Source organism: Carassius auratus, chromosome 3 (assembly GCF_003368295.1).
Source record: "Carassius auratus strain Wakin chromosome 3, ASM336829v1, whole genome shotgun sequence".
In the NCBI taxonomy this organism is placed as follows: Eukaryota; Metazoa; Chordata; class Actinopteri; order Cypriniformes; family Cyprinidae; genus Carassius; species Carassius auratus.
In genome coordinates this window covers 7,353,968-7,368,009 of record NC_039245.1, presented here as the reverse complement: position 1 = coordinate 7,368,009, position 14,042 = coordinate 7,353,968, and the positions used below count along the sequence as shown (strand labels likewise).

At 37.8% G+C, this 14,042-nt stretch overlaps 3 protein-coding genes across 4 annotated transcripts; all 3 read left to right on the top strand.

Annotated features, from left to right (window-relative positions):
- Positions 1-943: 943 nt before the first annotated feature.
- si:ch211-195b15.8 (dual specificity protein phosphatase 16) lies at positions 944-3,991 on the top strand. The gene is made up of 5 exons (XM_026206349.1): positions 944-1,338; positions 1,523-1,664; positions 1,846-2,005; positions 2,256-2,379; positions 2,500-3,991. The coding sequence occupies exons 2-5, from the start codon at positions 1,572-1,574 to the stop codon at positions 3,575-3,577; spliced, it is 1,455 nt and encodes a 484-aa protein (XP_026062134.1). The 5' UTR covers positions 944-1,338; positions 1,523-1,571; the 3' UTR covers positions 3,578-3,991.
- Positions 3,992-5,414: 1,423 nt separating this feature from the next.
- LOC113045725 (ras-related protein R-Ras-like) lies at positions 5,415-9,631 on the top strand. 2 transcript variants are annotated; one of them, XM_026206337.1, is made up of 7 exons: positions 5,415-5,716; positions 6,024-6,117; positions 6,329-6,416; positions 6,695-6,797; positions 7,602-7,710; positions 7,799-7,917; positions 7,998-9,631. In XM_026206337.1, the coding sequence occupies exons 2-7, from the start codon at positions 6,034-6,036 to the stop codon at positions 8,083-8,085; spliced, it is 591 nt and encodes a 196-aa protein (XP_026062122.1). In that variant the 5' UTR covers positions 5,415-5,716; positions 6,024-6,033; the 3' UTR covers positions 8,086-9,631. The 2 variants fall into 2 exon arrangements, with proteins under 2 accessions (XP_026062122.1, XP_026062114.1); XM_026206329.1 differs by having other exon boundaries at positions 5,415-5,747.
- Positions 9,632-10,019: 388 nt separating this feature from the next.
- LOC113045718 (transmembrane gamma-carboxyglutamic acid protein 2-like) lies at positions 10,020-13,291 on the top strand. Its single transcript, XM_026206317.1, has 7 exons — positions 10,020-10,825; positions 11,298-11,387; positions 11,661-11,824; positions 11,929-11,962; positions 12,473-12,602; positions 12,681-12,821; positions 12,941-13,291. The coding sequence occupies exons 2-7, from the start codon at positions 11,303-11,305 to the stop codon at positions 12,981-12,983; spliced, it is 597 nt and encodes a 198-aa protein (XP_026062102.1). The 5' UTR covers positions 10,020-10,825; positions 11,298-11,302; the 3' UTR covers positions 12,984-13,291.
- The last annotated feature ends 751 nt before the right edge of the window (positions 13,292-14,042 follow it).

Here is a 14,042-nt window from a genome sequence, read left to right as displayed (position 1 = left end):
AGTGCACCATAACAAAGGTTTAACAATGTAACACAACTTTAATATAAAAACAAGTTAAGTGTTTTCCAAACTTGACCCTATGTCGTTCTGATTGGAAAGTAATCACAATTATTTTATGTGGACAGCCATAGTTTATATATATATATATATATATATATATATATATATATATTTCTTTTATGGTTTTCACGTCTGACAGAACTGATGGGTTGAAAAAAAAATGCAGTGTCAACTAAATAGAAAATAAATATTTTCTACGTATTATTTATTTCACAGAATAAATCATATTTCTGGACACACTAAATATTGTAGTTTATAATGTGAAAAAAAAAGTAATATCAAGTTCATGATTAGGTGGACCTGTATGTTTAGTGAAAATTATTAATCTACCCAGAAAATATTTTGCAGGGTTTTGCAGGCAATATCGTTGCAATGTTCAATGTTTCCATCATTGTTCATTCTTTGGTTAAATAGAAAATGCAAGTCACCATTTTGTAACCCGGGGTGCTGTAGCATCATGCATATATATGGTTTAATTAACATAAATCGAATCAAGTCTGTTGCAATTGAATTTGTGTTTTGCAGCTGTTGTAGCGCGAGAAATAAAATTCATTTCGTGATCCAATGATAAAAACACGACATCATTGAAACAGAAATATAATGTCTACAGTGCATCGCGTAAGGTTTAATATAGTAGAGTTAGGGTTAGAATGATATCGATAGGTAAATGTGGATAAGTGAACTATGCGCTCTGAATAATATATTTTTCTTACGAGATATATACACTGCTCGCATGGGAGTTTGCACACAAGTTGGCTTACAAAAGCATCTAGAAGGACAGAAGAGGCTCGTTTGAGGCACTCGATTTGCAAATGAAAGCGGCGTGTTTGTCTGAAAAGCCACAGAGAGTAAAACACGATTCATCACAATAAAAATGCCGAGGTCTTCAGGGCAAATTGATGATGGCTAACAAACAGAGCGTGCCCGCGCGCGCGTAAGAGAGTAACCCTGCGCGCCGATTGGCTGGAAATGACATCACATAGAATTGTACTATTCTTAGCTTCTGGAAACTGGATGACCTCATCTTTTTCCTCCCTCGCGCAGGTATAGACATACAACAACAAATAATGTTTGAGGCGCAGACAGAGCGGAGAGGAGCACAGGAACACAACTACCGAGAAGAGAGATAAAGGATATCTTTATTATCAAGCAGATACATATACTTCATGCTTTCTCCTCTTTGTGCTATTTACAACGTTCCTCCACTAGCTTCGTTGGACTTTTTCAACATTTTTTTGATTTCATACGCACTCTGCTGATCTGTAGCGGACTGGATTGGTGAGTACAAGCTTTTAATTTGTTGTCAATAAGCCTAACTATATTATTACCATTGTTAAATGCAATTCATTAAAACTTTCAGTAATTTTAGGGATACCATTTGGCCTGCTTTTAGGATTCTATATGTTTTTGTTCATTGCGTCATAGACCAGGCAGTAATTTTCAGTGGATTTTCCCCCCATAGGTTTCGGGATATATAAAAGAAATATATATATTTGAAAACAAATCAAGAGATGGTGTACTACAGGGACAGTCAGTCCGAGCGGCCACCGTTGTCGCGTATTCTGCCGCATCTGTACCTTGGTGCAGAGACTGACGTAACGCAGGTATATTTACAAATTCACTACTTATTTATCATTTTGCATAATCTTCCCTAATCCATATTAAAATTACATCTGCTACATAGTTTATTTGCATAAACATTTGCTACAATAGTTTGCTCTCGCCAATGTTTTGCAGGGCATTTAAGTCACTTTCTCACCTTTCACCCGCTATTCGTACCCACAGGATGGTTTGTCCGACCGAGGCATCTCGTACGTACTGAGTGTGAGCCGATGTTGCCCACAGCCTTCATTTCTACCCCAGTCCCAGTACCTCCGTATCCCAATAGACGACTCCCTGCGGGATGACCTGCTTCCTTGGATTCCTCAGGCGTTGCACTTCATTGGTGAGGGCCCCAGAATCCCACTGCTTACATCAGCCTGCATTTGCATCCCAACTGCATTACATCATTAATACAACCATGGATGCATAGAACTATGACTCTGTAAACAGATGTGTTTTCTGTCTAAAAAACATAATTTGAGGCTAATTAAAATTATGCATCTGGTAGAAAGTCCTCAGTATACACTCTAAGTTTTAAAATATGTCTCAATGTATATTCAATAATTTTTTTTAATTGAAATAAACTGTTTCAGATGGGGCCATGTCACGTGGCTGCTCAGTCCTGGTCCACTGTGCTGCAGGAATATCTCGGTCTCCAGCACTTGCTGTGGCCTATGTCATGTATAACCTGAAAATGGATCTGGATCATGCATACAGGTAATGTACATATGTTGTTTTGTTTTAATATTATACCATTTTCTATGAAAAAAAGAGTTGAATATGAGTTATGCAGATAATTTAAATAAGTTAATTATCACTATCTGATCATTTCTCTAGGTTTGTGAAAGAACGCAGACCTACAATTTCACCCAACTTTAACTTCTTGGGGCAGCTGCAGCTCTTCCAGGGGACGCTGTCTTTAAAGAATAATAACACTAACCTTCATGTTCAGCACTCAGTCAAACCTTTGGATAACTGCCTACAGCCCACCAATGAAAAAAACAACAGCAGTTCCACAGTGGCACTGTTAACTAACCTGAACCTTCACAACAACATGGACAACAACTGTATTATTAACGGATGTCCTGAGGATTCCAAAGCAAACTTGCACTGTGAGAACAAGAACAACCAAATGGAAACTATTCAGAGCCAAGGCCAATGCTATGAGGTGATGAAGCCAGAGTTTACATTATCTCTTTCAGACAAGCTCGGAGCGCTCACTCTCCGCACAAATCCTGTAGAGGTACAAAGATCAGTCAACGTCACATCTCAGACACCGCAGGATGAACCAAAGTCCAACCTACCCAAGCCTACTTACCTTCAGATTCCGTCTCTACATGAGAAACGCAAAAGCCTCACTCTTTCCCTATCACCAGTGAGTGCAGTTACTCAGACTCACCAGAAGGGGTCATCAGTGCACAGTTGTCATCTGAGGCAGGGCAGTTCCACAGTTGACCAGACGGGGGCGTTAGATGACCTCGGCAGAGTCCATTTGGAGCCGTCAGCATCAGAAACCAGAACAGAACCAAAAGAGGCAAACGGTTTTATCATTGAGGAAGCTTCAGCTAGACTCAGCATCTCAAAATCACAAAGAAGAAAGAGTAAACTAAACAGCAGTAACCCCAGAGCAAATGCGGAACTACAAAAAACAAACCAACTGAACCATTCAAGCACAAGATCAAAGAGGCAGACCCGGGGACCGTGTGGTATCACAACCTCCCCGGAGGAGCATTTAGAGAAGGAGGTTATTGGTGGTGTAGAAGCAGTGGAGGGTATGGTTGGAGACCGGAGCCCCTTGTCTCCAGTAAGTCTAACAGTCAACAAAATATTGGACTGGGGCGAACGCATGCTGCTTGGGGTCCTACTTGGTTCACGTGTTAAACTGGGACAGGCTGCTTTGCCATACAGATGTTGAAGAGAGACTGGCTGTATGGACTGCGCTATTTAAAAATACAGGTGTAAACAAGGACTTTGCACTGTATCTCCCTAATGATCTGAAGGAACTTAAATGAGGAAAACAACACTATGGATAAAAAAAGCATATGTATGATTGTGTGAATTCACTAATTTATTTATTTTATGAAATTGCATGTTCCTCCAAGACTATTTTGACAGACTCCCGTCATCTGATGGACTGATGATATGTGAATAAATGACTGAACGTTTGCAAGAACACGTGCGATTTGTTTTATTATAATGCACAGCCTGTCTGTGACTTTATTTATTGCAATACACTGATAATTGTTATTTATAAAGGGGTATTTTGCAGGTGTAATTTTAACTCTATAGCTTGTATTGAATCCAGTGTTCATTAAAGACAATTATTTTATTCTGTCTCATTGTCTCTTTCATTTTAGTGTTAACTTTAGCAACTATTTGCTGAATTTTATTATGAAATGTTATTAAAAAACACAATTTTGATGTGGATTTGAATGCCATTTGATCAATATTGGAATAGTTCACACAAAAATAAAACTTTGTTGAAAATTTACATCAGGCCATCCTAGATGTGGATGAGTTTGTTTCTTCAGTGGAAAAGATTTGGAGAAATTTAGCATTACATCACTTGCTCACCAATGGATCGTCTGCAGCGAATGGGCCCGCAAGCAATCCACACAACTCCTGTAAATCAGTTCAAGTCTTGTAAAGTGGAAACCTGTGTGGTTGTCTTAAGTGCTTGATCTGTGCATATTTTTCCCCTGATTCTGAAGAGACATTGTTTTTATTGGAGAAAACAGTATTATGGTTAGAAGTCTCTTATTTTAGCTGGAGCAGCAGTTTTAAGTTAATTTATTACAAATAAGCAGCTTTTTACTCCATAAGACATTCATTGATGGACTGGAGTCATGTGGATTACTTGTGGATTATTGTGATGTTTGTTACTTTGTTACTTATTATTGTTTGTAAGTTAAGTTTAAGAATAGTTAAGAAGAAACAAACTTATCTACATCTCGGATGGTCTGAGAGTACATTTTCAGCTAATTTTCATTTTTGGGTAAACCGTTCCTTTCAGAAAACATTTATGAATAAATATACTACTAATGATACATTAAGTTTTTTTATTATTATTATTATTATTATATGTTTGTGTTGTCTTGTTTTGGAAATTTACTGCAATGAAGAGAATTAATGTTTCCTCAAAAATGTTGGAAAGGCAGACATTAACTGGTGGGTGTCTCTAAAAAAATTTTTACTTCTGGAAAGTTTTCGTTTAAAACAAGCCAAGTGATCCAGCATCCATCCATTATACATATATATTTTTTTATTATTATTATTGTTATTATATTAATGTTATTATTATTGCCAAAGTATCACAACAACAACAAAAAATGTTATATATACTGAAAGAAGTTAAGCAAGAACTAGGAAGGAAAAACACCCATTATAAAATAAATAATCATACAAAACATTTCATCTGGACAAACGTCTTATTTACAATGCCGAAATTTTGGCTACAGAAAAAAAGAACAATTAAATGCTGAAGTAACGCTCTATGTAAACATCTACTTTAACGCCGACAAACCAGGCCCTTGCCCAAATATGGGAAAGACTACGCTCGAATTATACATTTATCATATAGCCTGCCTCCTGCGGAAATGCAAGCGTAGTAACAGCAGAATCGTTCATCGAATCCTGCGCATCAGCCAATTAGAGCTCGCCGAGGCTCACCGATAACGAAATCATGTTTTCGATGAGAAAAACAACGACGAAAGCCACGCCCATTTCAGGCATACGTATGATACACGCTCAGAAACGAAAAAAAGTTGCCCCTGGTCATGAAAAAAGCCATCGGAAGCACGAGAGAGTCCAGAAATCACCAAGAAAAATCCAGAGGGCGGACATTCCTTTAAGCCGGGAATTCGCTTTTTATCTCCCTAAGAAAGATGGTTGTAACGCTTGTACAAAGGGAGAATTTGTAGGCTAAATCTTGCGGTTATAGCCTATTAAAGTTGTCAGGGTATTCTCGGCTTGGCAGTGGACTAAGTTGTCCAACTTTCGAGTCGCTAACTTGCCACCAGAAGGCTAATTTACTCAAGGCGGCTGCGGAAGAAAGGTAATCGGCGATCAGTGCCCAGACCAGCACGGTATTTGTCTTATTTCCTCTCTAGCGTTATCAATCTGCAAATGCTATTGTTCTGTACAGATTTAACCACGGAGATTGGATTATGATACTCGTCCAAAATCTGTAACATTGTAGCCTACTGTAGAGGTTTATCAACGATGCCAGGCCTTGAACGGTCTCATATCTTTATGCTCGATGGGGCCACATTATTCCATTTAAAACCATTTTAGTAGAATAAGAAAACATGATTATTATTTAATGTATTTATCTTCTATAACCTAATGTTTCATATTGGCAGGAATAGGACGATGTCAAATGAAGAAAGATATAAATTGGTGGTCGTGGGCGGTGGAGGTGTGGGGAAAAGCGCCCTTACCATTCAGTTCATTCAGGCAAGTGCATTTTTGAGGACTTTTTATTAAATAAGTATGTATTTATGGCGTAATGTTGGGGAAATGCGTTGCACTAAGTATTTCTGTGGGTGTGTTGTAAGAGCTGTGCTAAGTTCACAGTACAGTGGGCTCTCCTCTGCATGTTCCTTCATGTTAAAACCCTCGTTGAGGAGCTGCTGAACAACCAAAATGTTTTCTGTTTTGTTCACAGTCGTACTTTGTGTCTGACTATGACCCAACCATTGAAGATTCATACACTAAAATCTGTACCGTGGATGGAAAGGAGACACGATTAGACAGTAAGTTAGACTCTATGTGTTTTTATATAGGAAGGAATGAGTGTTAAAAAGCTCCACAGGTTCCCTCAGAAGGGAGATTTTGGTCAGAGTTGCATCAGTATGATTCATTGCTGACTATGGGTTCCTGCCCAGGTTTTGTTTTGACTTGCTGTCAGTAAGACATCATGCCAGATGTGCTTAAGGCAAGGTTTAAAGATACATTTGTTTGTGTGGAAGAGCTCATCTTGCACACTCCCCTCTATTAATTTGTGTTAATGTGTCGTTCACCTGTTGATTAGTCCTCGACACAGCAGGACAAGAAGAGTTTGGAGCGATGAGAGAGCAGTACATGCGCTCCGGAGAGGGTTTCTTACTGGTGTTTGCTCTTAATGACAGTGGCAGGTAGGTGTTTTCCAGAGTGTGTTTGTGTCTGTGTGTGCAAGAGGAAGGGGAATAGATAGTTCTTAACCTTTGTGTGTGACGAGAACAGAGATTTTGTATGCGGCTGTGTGTGTTTTAAAAAGAAAACCACAGAATGTGTTTGTGATGAGAATAAGAGCACAGACTATGAGTGCTCATGTTATCAGTGTCAATGTAGAGGTTTCTTACAGATTTGAATAAGACTATATTTTCAAGATTTTCTATGCAAATATTTGTACATTTGTAAACTGCAATCAATTACTCTGCCTCTGAAATTGAGATTTTTAATATGTTTTTTTGTTTGTTTTTTCAGTGAAATTCTTTGTTTTCAGTTTAGATTTTGTTCGTTTTCGGTTTCATTCTTCGGTTAAATTTTTGTCGTTGTATTTTTGTGTGTGTGTTTGTATTTTAGGACCAAAATAATGTTAAAAATATATAATAAATGCTGTTAAAATTCTTAGCACAGTCTAGTGGCATTTTTATGTTTAATTAAAATGTTTTAGATATAGCATGTTATGAGACCTTAAACTGGAACTGATTTGTTTAAATTTAATTTGACATTTGTTTTAGTTTAACATTTTTGAGTCATCAAAAGTTTTTTTTTTTCATTATCTAGGAACTTTTATTTCAGTTCATGAAAATATTTCAGTATTTCATGTCATTTTTCTTTGCAGTTATAACACTCATAAAAGAGATTTTTAATATTTGTCTATTGCAAATTCCTGACATTCTGTGAACTATTATTTTTGCAAAAACTTTCTAATGAACACTTTCTATCCGTTTCAGTTATGATGAAATACTGAAATTTCACACCCAGATACTGCGGGTGAAGGATCGAGATGATTTTCCTATGGTTCTTGTTGGCAACAAATCAGATCTTGACCAGCAGAGAGCGGTAAAGATTTCATGTTACACAAATGATTGAAGTTTTTAAGGAAACCCTAAATAGGCTGCCAATTCATAAGAACGTGTTGTTGAAATAGATCTCAAAAGATGAGGCCATGACTTTTGCCCGAGAAAACCGGATCCACTATATGGAATCATCAGCTAAGAACCGCCACAATGTGGATGAAGCCTTCATGGAGGTTGTGCGAGCAATAAGGTATTTGGAATAGAGGTGCACTCTTATGAGATTGACAATGAAGTGCATTGTGATAAACGTACATTACCGTCTGTCTTCAGGAAGTTCCAGGAGACCGAGAGCCCACCGCTCCCCGCTAATCACGGGGGGAAGCAGAAGAGTGGTGGCTGTCCCTGCACCCTGCTCTGACTGCCCCTCTGCACTGTTGCCTAGGAGACTGAAGCCCTCACTCTCACGCCTGGTGCCTTATGTGTCTACACGGAGTGTGTGTGTCTGAGTCTGTGTGTGTGTTTGGCACTGTATGCATCAGTGTTTTATTGGCTTTTACAGTATGTATGAATTTGTTTTCAAGAAGAAACTAGACCGTAAAATAAGAGTGAACCGTGAATCTGTTGGAAAAATGGAGTTCTTGTTTCATCCACGTTTTATTTAGTGCCTTGTAAAATCATGCTCTTGTTGTTAGATTCAAGCACAGTGTTTGTTTATATCCGACCACAGGTCACAGACTGATTGTGTGCCACAAAAGAGATTTTTTTTTATTCACCACTGAGGTGGTGAACAGTAGCAACAATGCATTTTTAAACAACCACATCAAAGATAGGCTGTGCTGACATAGCTTCTGATTGTTCTTGTGTCATCTTGTGTCATATATTGGGTTACTGACTCAAAAAGATAAGTCAGACAGTGTTTTATCAGCCAAGAGCCTGTCTTTTCTTGGGAGATTCATTTAGTCAGTGAAACTGCACTGAAATGGCTGCTCTAATCTATACCTTGCTTTCCCATCAGTGGCAAAAAATATATTCAGCCAGCTTGTTTTAATTTATCTCTCCTGAAAAAGCAATGTGGAATAACTTTAATAACTGAGTATTGTTAGTGTATACGGTAGTGTCGAAACGGTGGGTCCAGTATCTGAAATGCTAGTATTCATACAAACCAAAGGCTATAATGTACATGTTTGCACACCTAGCTTTGTCATCGTGAATAGTTTTCTAATGTAGTTTAACACTAAAATGGACAGATTGTGTGGTTTTATTGTGGAATTTCATTTTGATCTGCTTCTTTTTCATTCTGATTTGATGTTTTTTTAAAGGTACTTGTATTTGTTCGTATATGCAGAATAAGGCAGTCTGTCTCCAGGTTCACATGCATGTATTGTATGTGACAAGCTTGTGATTTTTTGCACCTTCATTCGTAGACCGTGATGAAAAAGGAGGAATTGCCAAATAAATGTACTAACAAAGCATGGTATTAATCTGTTGTAAGGGACTGAGTCACTCTGTAAATTGGTAGAAAGGCCTAGTTCAGGGTGAGGAAAAAAGCAAGACTAGGTGCTTTTCCTTTTCAGAGGATAGCCGTTCTTATGGTATACACCCGTCTCTCGAGGGAGTGGCTACTCAGTTTTTAATCAAGGGACATTCAATTTTTTTCCCCAAAACCGTCAAATTCTGTTGTAGATCAGGTTTGTCAGATGCAAATAAGAACAAATCACTATTTTATTTGCATTGTTAACCGAATTACACAATATGGTAACAGGATGATTCTCATTCATATTGCAATATAATTTCATGTCTTAAGTCTTGATTATTTCAGTTTGTTTTTTTAATTTAAGCTATGTTTTTGTTGGCTCTGTTGAAATATCAGACACCATTAATCTTCCAGTTTTGTATCTAAATCTAACAATATTCTTTTGTACACAATTAAAATGCATCTATAAACCGTTTCATGTAAGAATTTATGGATGACTGATTTATTGGTGAGTGAATCATTTTTTAAGTTTTCAAAACGGTTTTCACACACAACTGTTGTTGGATTTGACATCAGATGCTGATGAATGAGGAATTAATTATTAAAGTAAAAACATTTAATTATGACCTTTATTCATTACTAATGAATAAAGTATAAATAAATGAATGCTTTGTATTATTTCCTGCTGACTGTTTAGCTTCATATAAACTGTATTCATCTCTGTTTGTGATCAATACTATTCTATTCATGTTTCAACTGCCTAGTTTCTAGTTTCAGTAATGAACACACACTCTATTGGCCCATAACAATCAGATAAGAGAAGTACCCTGCGCAGTGCTAGCTAGCTGTTAAATGTCTGTGGTGGTGAGAGAAAAGTGTAATCGCTGGGAGGGAATCAAACCGCGGGGCGAGAGTATGAATTCATAAAGACACAGCAGCATGGCGTCGTTTTCTCATAGAATCCGAGTCTAGTCGTAACGTTCAGAATGCATGTTTTAACGCGATCATATTAGACAAATATCACGTCTATAGGACTGACTTTAGTAACTTAATTAAAAGCTGTTGTCACGTCGGCTGCGAAAATTGGTCCATTCATAACTATCTTTAAAAAGGAAGTCTGGTCCAATCAAGGTTCAATGGCCTGTTGAAACCGGAAGCTGTTGACGGGGGCGTTGTTTGTTTGTTAGTTTTAAATGACAGATGATGAATGACATTTTTGAACATTAAACTGCGATATATATATAGAGAGAGAGAGAGAGAGAGAGAGAGAGAGAGCACTAAGAGTCTAAGACTTACTAATACTAATGTTTAGTTTTCGTAATGGAAGCGATTAGCACCTTTGTTTACTGAGATGTTCAGGTACGTGAAGTCACCGAAACTCCGTCACATCCCCCTGCCGCTCCTACAAATGCTCGCGGCTGTCAATTATGTTGTCAAACTGGTATGTCTCGTACGCGATGAGTTATAATGCAGCTGAGAACGAGAACACAGTCGATTTTATGGAAGAATTTCAATTAAAAGCATCGAATATGTGAATACCTTGTATTCGTACTTTAAAAAAAACATTAAAAAAAAAAAACCTATAGCCATAATAATTTACAGCACCAAGGCAGAAATCCCAGGAGTAATCTGAAAGTATTTTTCATCCAAAGTTTCCTTGTACGGAACATAAAAGAGTGTCAAGGTAAGCAGGCGGTGACCCGTGTTATTTTTATTTAGACTCAGGTGCAATAGTTTTGCTTTCTTTCTGGCTGTCTTGGGTTTTGTGGTACAGCTTGTTTTCAAAATGAATGGGAAGATATTAACTTTTACTCTACTTACTTAAAAATAAAAAATAAGTATGTAGTCATCCCCTCGTGTTGCTGCCACTATTTTGTCAATGCGTGTTTGATTTAAGTTGAAGTGTTGAAAATAAGATATTAAACTGATATTTTATGTAGCCTATATGTAGGCCTTTATCTGTTTTTATTAATACATAAAAATGTATGTTTGCTTCTGGTTAAGTGCAATGACCGATAGAGGACGACATTGTAAAAGCCTTTCCCTTCTGATTCTGTAGAACATTTTTGTGACGATTTTCAGAGTTATATACTTCCTCTATGTGGATTTTATATAGCCTATTAATATGGTAATATTCTTAATATTGTTTTGAACAGGTACAATGCTAGGGTTTCCAGCGACAGGTTTCAGTTTGCTTTTCCTGCTGCATCTTGTTTGGGGCAGAGTGATCTACAATGCAAATGATGGTAATAATGAAAAGCTGAACACATTTTAATAGCCACTGTTTAAAAATGTTGGGGTTTATATTCTATTGTTGCTAATAAGTTTAATATCATGGTGTGTTTTTTTTGATTGGTCTACCTATGCACCTCATTATGCTCAAGTCAAAGACTTAGACCTTTGCACATTACCCAGTCACTTTTATTGGCCTTTAGGTGTATTGTAAAAAGACATGATTAAATGCATGTTTGTGGTGTTTAGCTGATTTTCATTAGGATTCATATTCTTGTGTTCCTTAGTGTTTCTAGAAGAGAAGTCGGCAGATTCATTTCTCTCCCGTAACCTGTTGTATAACAGTTGGGATTTTGAGCTAGTAGTGCCTGCCAATCTAGAGAGAGAATGTATTGAGGAGATATGCTCATATGAAGAGGCCAGAGAGGTGTTTGAAGATGACAAAAAGACGGTGAGAAAAAGATAGTATACAAGAAAATGTGAACACAACAGAAGCATTTTATATGTATATGTATTTGATGCTATTTATTTAGCTATTTATTTTGTTTCTAACAGGCTACTTTTTGGAAAACATATCTCAGCAGTCACGGTAAGGTTGTTCTTATTCATTAGGTCTCATTTTTTATTTTGTAGATAAAGTTGAAGATATTGGACTTCAAACAATTGGATTAAATGTATCAAATAAAACTAACAGCTTAATGCTTCATAGCACTGAAGCAAGCAGCCTTCACTCTTAAAAATAACGGTTCTTTATTTGCATCTATGGCTCCATGAAGAAACTTTAACATCCATGGAAACTTTCCATTCCACAATAGGTTCTTTATAATGGAAAAATGTTCTTTTAGATTTTTAAAATCTTTTAAGAACTGTTCACAGAAATGTTTTCTTGGTAATTAAAATGGTGGTTCTATGGCCAACCTGTGTTTTTAAGAGTGCTGCCTAGCTTGTATCATGGTATAAGCAAGTGCAATCTACAGATCTACTTAGTGGCTAGTATTTTTAATATTTTATCCAAAAAGGAAAATGGGATCAATGAATATTCCTTTAAAATGTGTATTTGTTGAGAATGATGAACTGATTGTTTCTTTCTTTTCTACAGAATCTTCGCCCAGAGTGGATGTGTCTGGTTTGGTAGCTGGCATTGTGGCTATTGTAATAGTAGGGATTATAGCCACTGTGTTGGGCATTTATTGCTACAAGAACAGAGGCAAAAATCCTAGAGGGGGCAGGTAAGATCATGTCATAATGACCACAGCAACATGCCTTTATTCAGCAAAATCACACTAAAGGATTCTGTATCTTCACAGCGTTCCTGTGCAAATAGGTGTGGATGGGCAGCCACTACCTGAATCTGTGCCCTTGTCGATCATGGCTCCAGGTCTCCCCTCGTACAATGAGGCTCTGGCCCACGGTGGCCAGCATGATGCACCTCCACCGCCGTACTCTGGGTAAGAGCTCTGAACGGCTTGTTTGTATATCTTCTACAAAAGCGATGTGGCTGCTGTTAAATTCTTTTGCGCTGCATGTTCGAAATGAGTTTTAAAATATGCATCTTTGCTCTTTACAGGGAAAGTGCATCGGCCCCACCTCAAACTCCAGATGAGGAATGACAGTCATGATGTTGTTGGTTTTTTAAATGGGGGGGAGGGGTGATACATGGATTTACTTGTGAAAAAGTGTAGCTTGAGTCACTAAGTGGGGTATTTATTACACTTAGGCTACATGTTCCGCAGTTAACCCTATTTTATTCTTTAGAATTATTTTGCTACTATCATCAGGAACAAAGTTTCAGGGTGAAATGTGAATACTGTCAATATTTTCTCAGGTCAGGCTTGTTATTGTTTTTTTTTAAAGAGTTTTATGAAATGTACTGCAATTTTCATTATTGATTAAAAATTAAACGTATACAAAACTTGAATTGGCTCATTTGACTGTGTGAAGCAACAGCGCGCGTGAAGCTTAAATCGATTCCAGTATTTGCCATTAGTCGCTGTTGTCATCATCGCCTCTGTCTTTGACAGTGTCCGTGCGCACTGACACACAGACCGTACTGGAGAGAGCGTCCGATACTCAGCAGTGCCTCTGTGCCGTAACAAGGCGGCAGTACGCACGAGACTTCCAGACAGACTGCGTATGTGTGAGAGTGTGACAAGCGAGAGGGGGAGGCCTGTGGTGTGTGTGTGTGTGTGTGTGTTGCGCGCGCGGGCCTGTTAGTCCACTCATAAAAATGGCGTCTTCTTGGCTGAATACCTGAAAATAGCATTTTTTAACCCGGGCACTGTAGCCTTTATGTGAGGCAGTGAAGCATTACATTAGCCCCTTGTATTATTCTTGTAAACTTTAAGGATTTAAATGAACCTAGGCACAACAACAAGTCACTCTGTTTTTGACGAGGGTGTACCATCCCGTGTATTTATCCATAATGTAAATATTTGGGGCGCAACACCTGGAAAAAATGCGCGCTCGGTTGACTACTATTTATAGAGACCTGGTGTCTCACCTTTATATGGCAATGCAGTACGAAAACAACTGAAAGGACATGGGGTACAATCAAGCACGTGTCGTACATCTCGGGTGTAACAAGCAATGGCATCAGAACTAGACATGTAGAGCATCAGCGCGTTACTGTTTCTGCTACGAAGGACAATAGGCATCGAGATATATATGAG

Bases quoted from the DNA above. Each gene is read 5' to 3' on its own strand.
- si:ch211-195b15.8 (XM_026206349.1), top strand. From the start codon at position 1,572: ATGGTGTACTACAGGGACAGTCAGTCCGAGCGGCCACCGTTGTCGCGT. The intron at 1,665-1,845 runs GTATATTTACAA...TCGTACCCACAG, and splicing joins CAGAGACTGACGTAACGCAG to GATGGTTTGTCCGACCGAGG. The intron at 2,380-2,499 runs GTAATGTACATA...TCATTTCTCTAG, and splicing joins GATCTGGATCATGCATACAG to GTTTGTGAAAGAACGCAGAC.
- LOC113045725 (XM_026206337.1), top strand. From the start codon at position 6,034: ATGTCAAATGAAGAAAGATATAAATTGGTGGTCGTGGGCGGTGGAGGT. The intron at 6,118-6,328 runs GCAAGTGCATTT...TTTTGTTCACAG, and splicing joins TTACCATTCAGTTCATTCAG to TCGTACTTTGTGTCTGACTA. The intron at 6,798-7,601 runs GTAGGTGTTTTC...TATCCGTTTCAG, and splicing joins GCTCTTAATGACAGTGGCAG to TTATGATGAAATACTGAAAT.
- LOC113045718 (XM_026206317.1), top strand. From the start codon at position 11,303: ATGCTAGGGTTTCCAGCGACAGGTTTCAGTTTGCTTTTCCTGCTGCAT. The intron at 11,963-12,472 runs GTAAGGTTGTTC...TCTTTTCTACAG, and splicing joins AACATATCTCAGCAGTCACG to AATCTTCGCCCAGAGTGGAT. The intron at 12,603-12,680 runs GTAAGATCATGT...GTATCTTCACAG, and splicing joins AAAAATCCTAGAGGGGGCAG to CGTTCCTGTGCAAATAGGTG.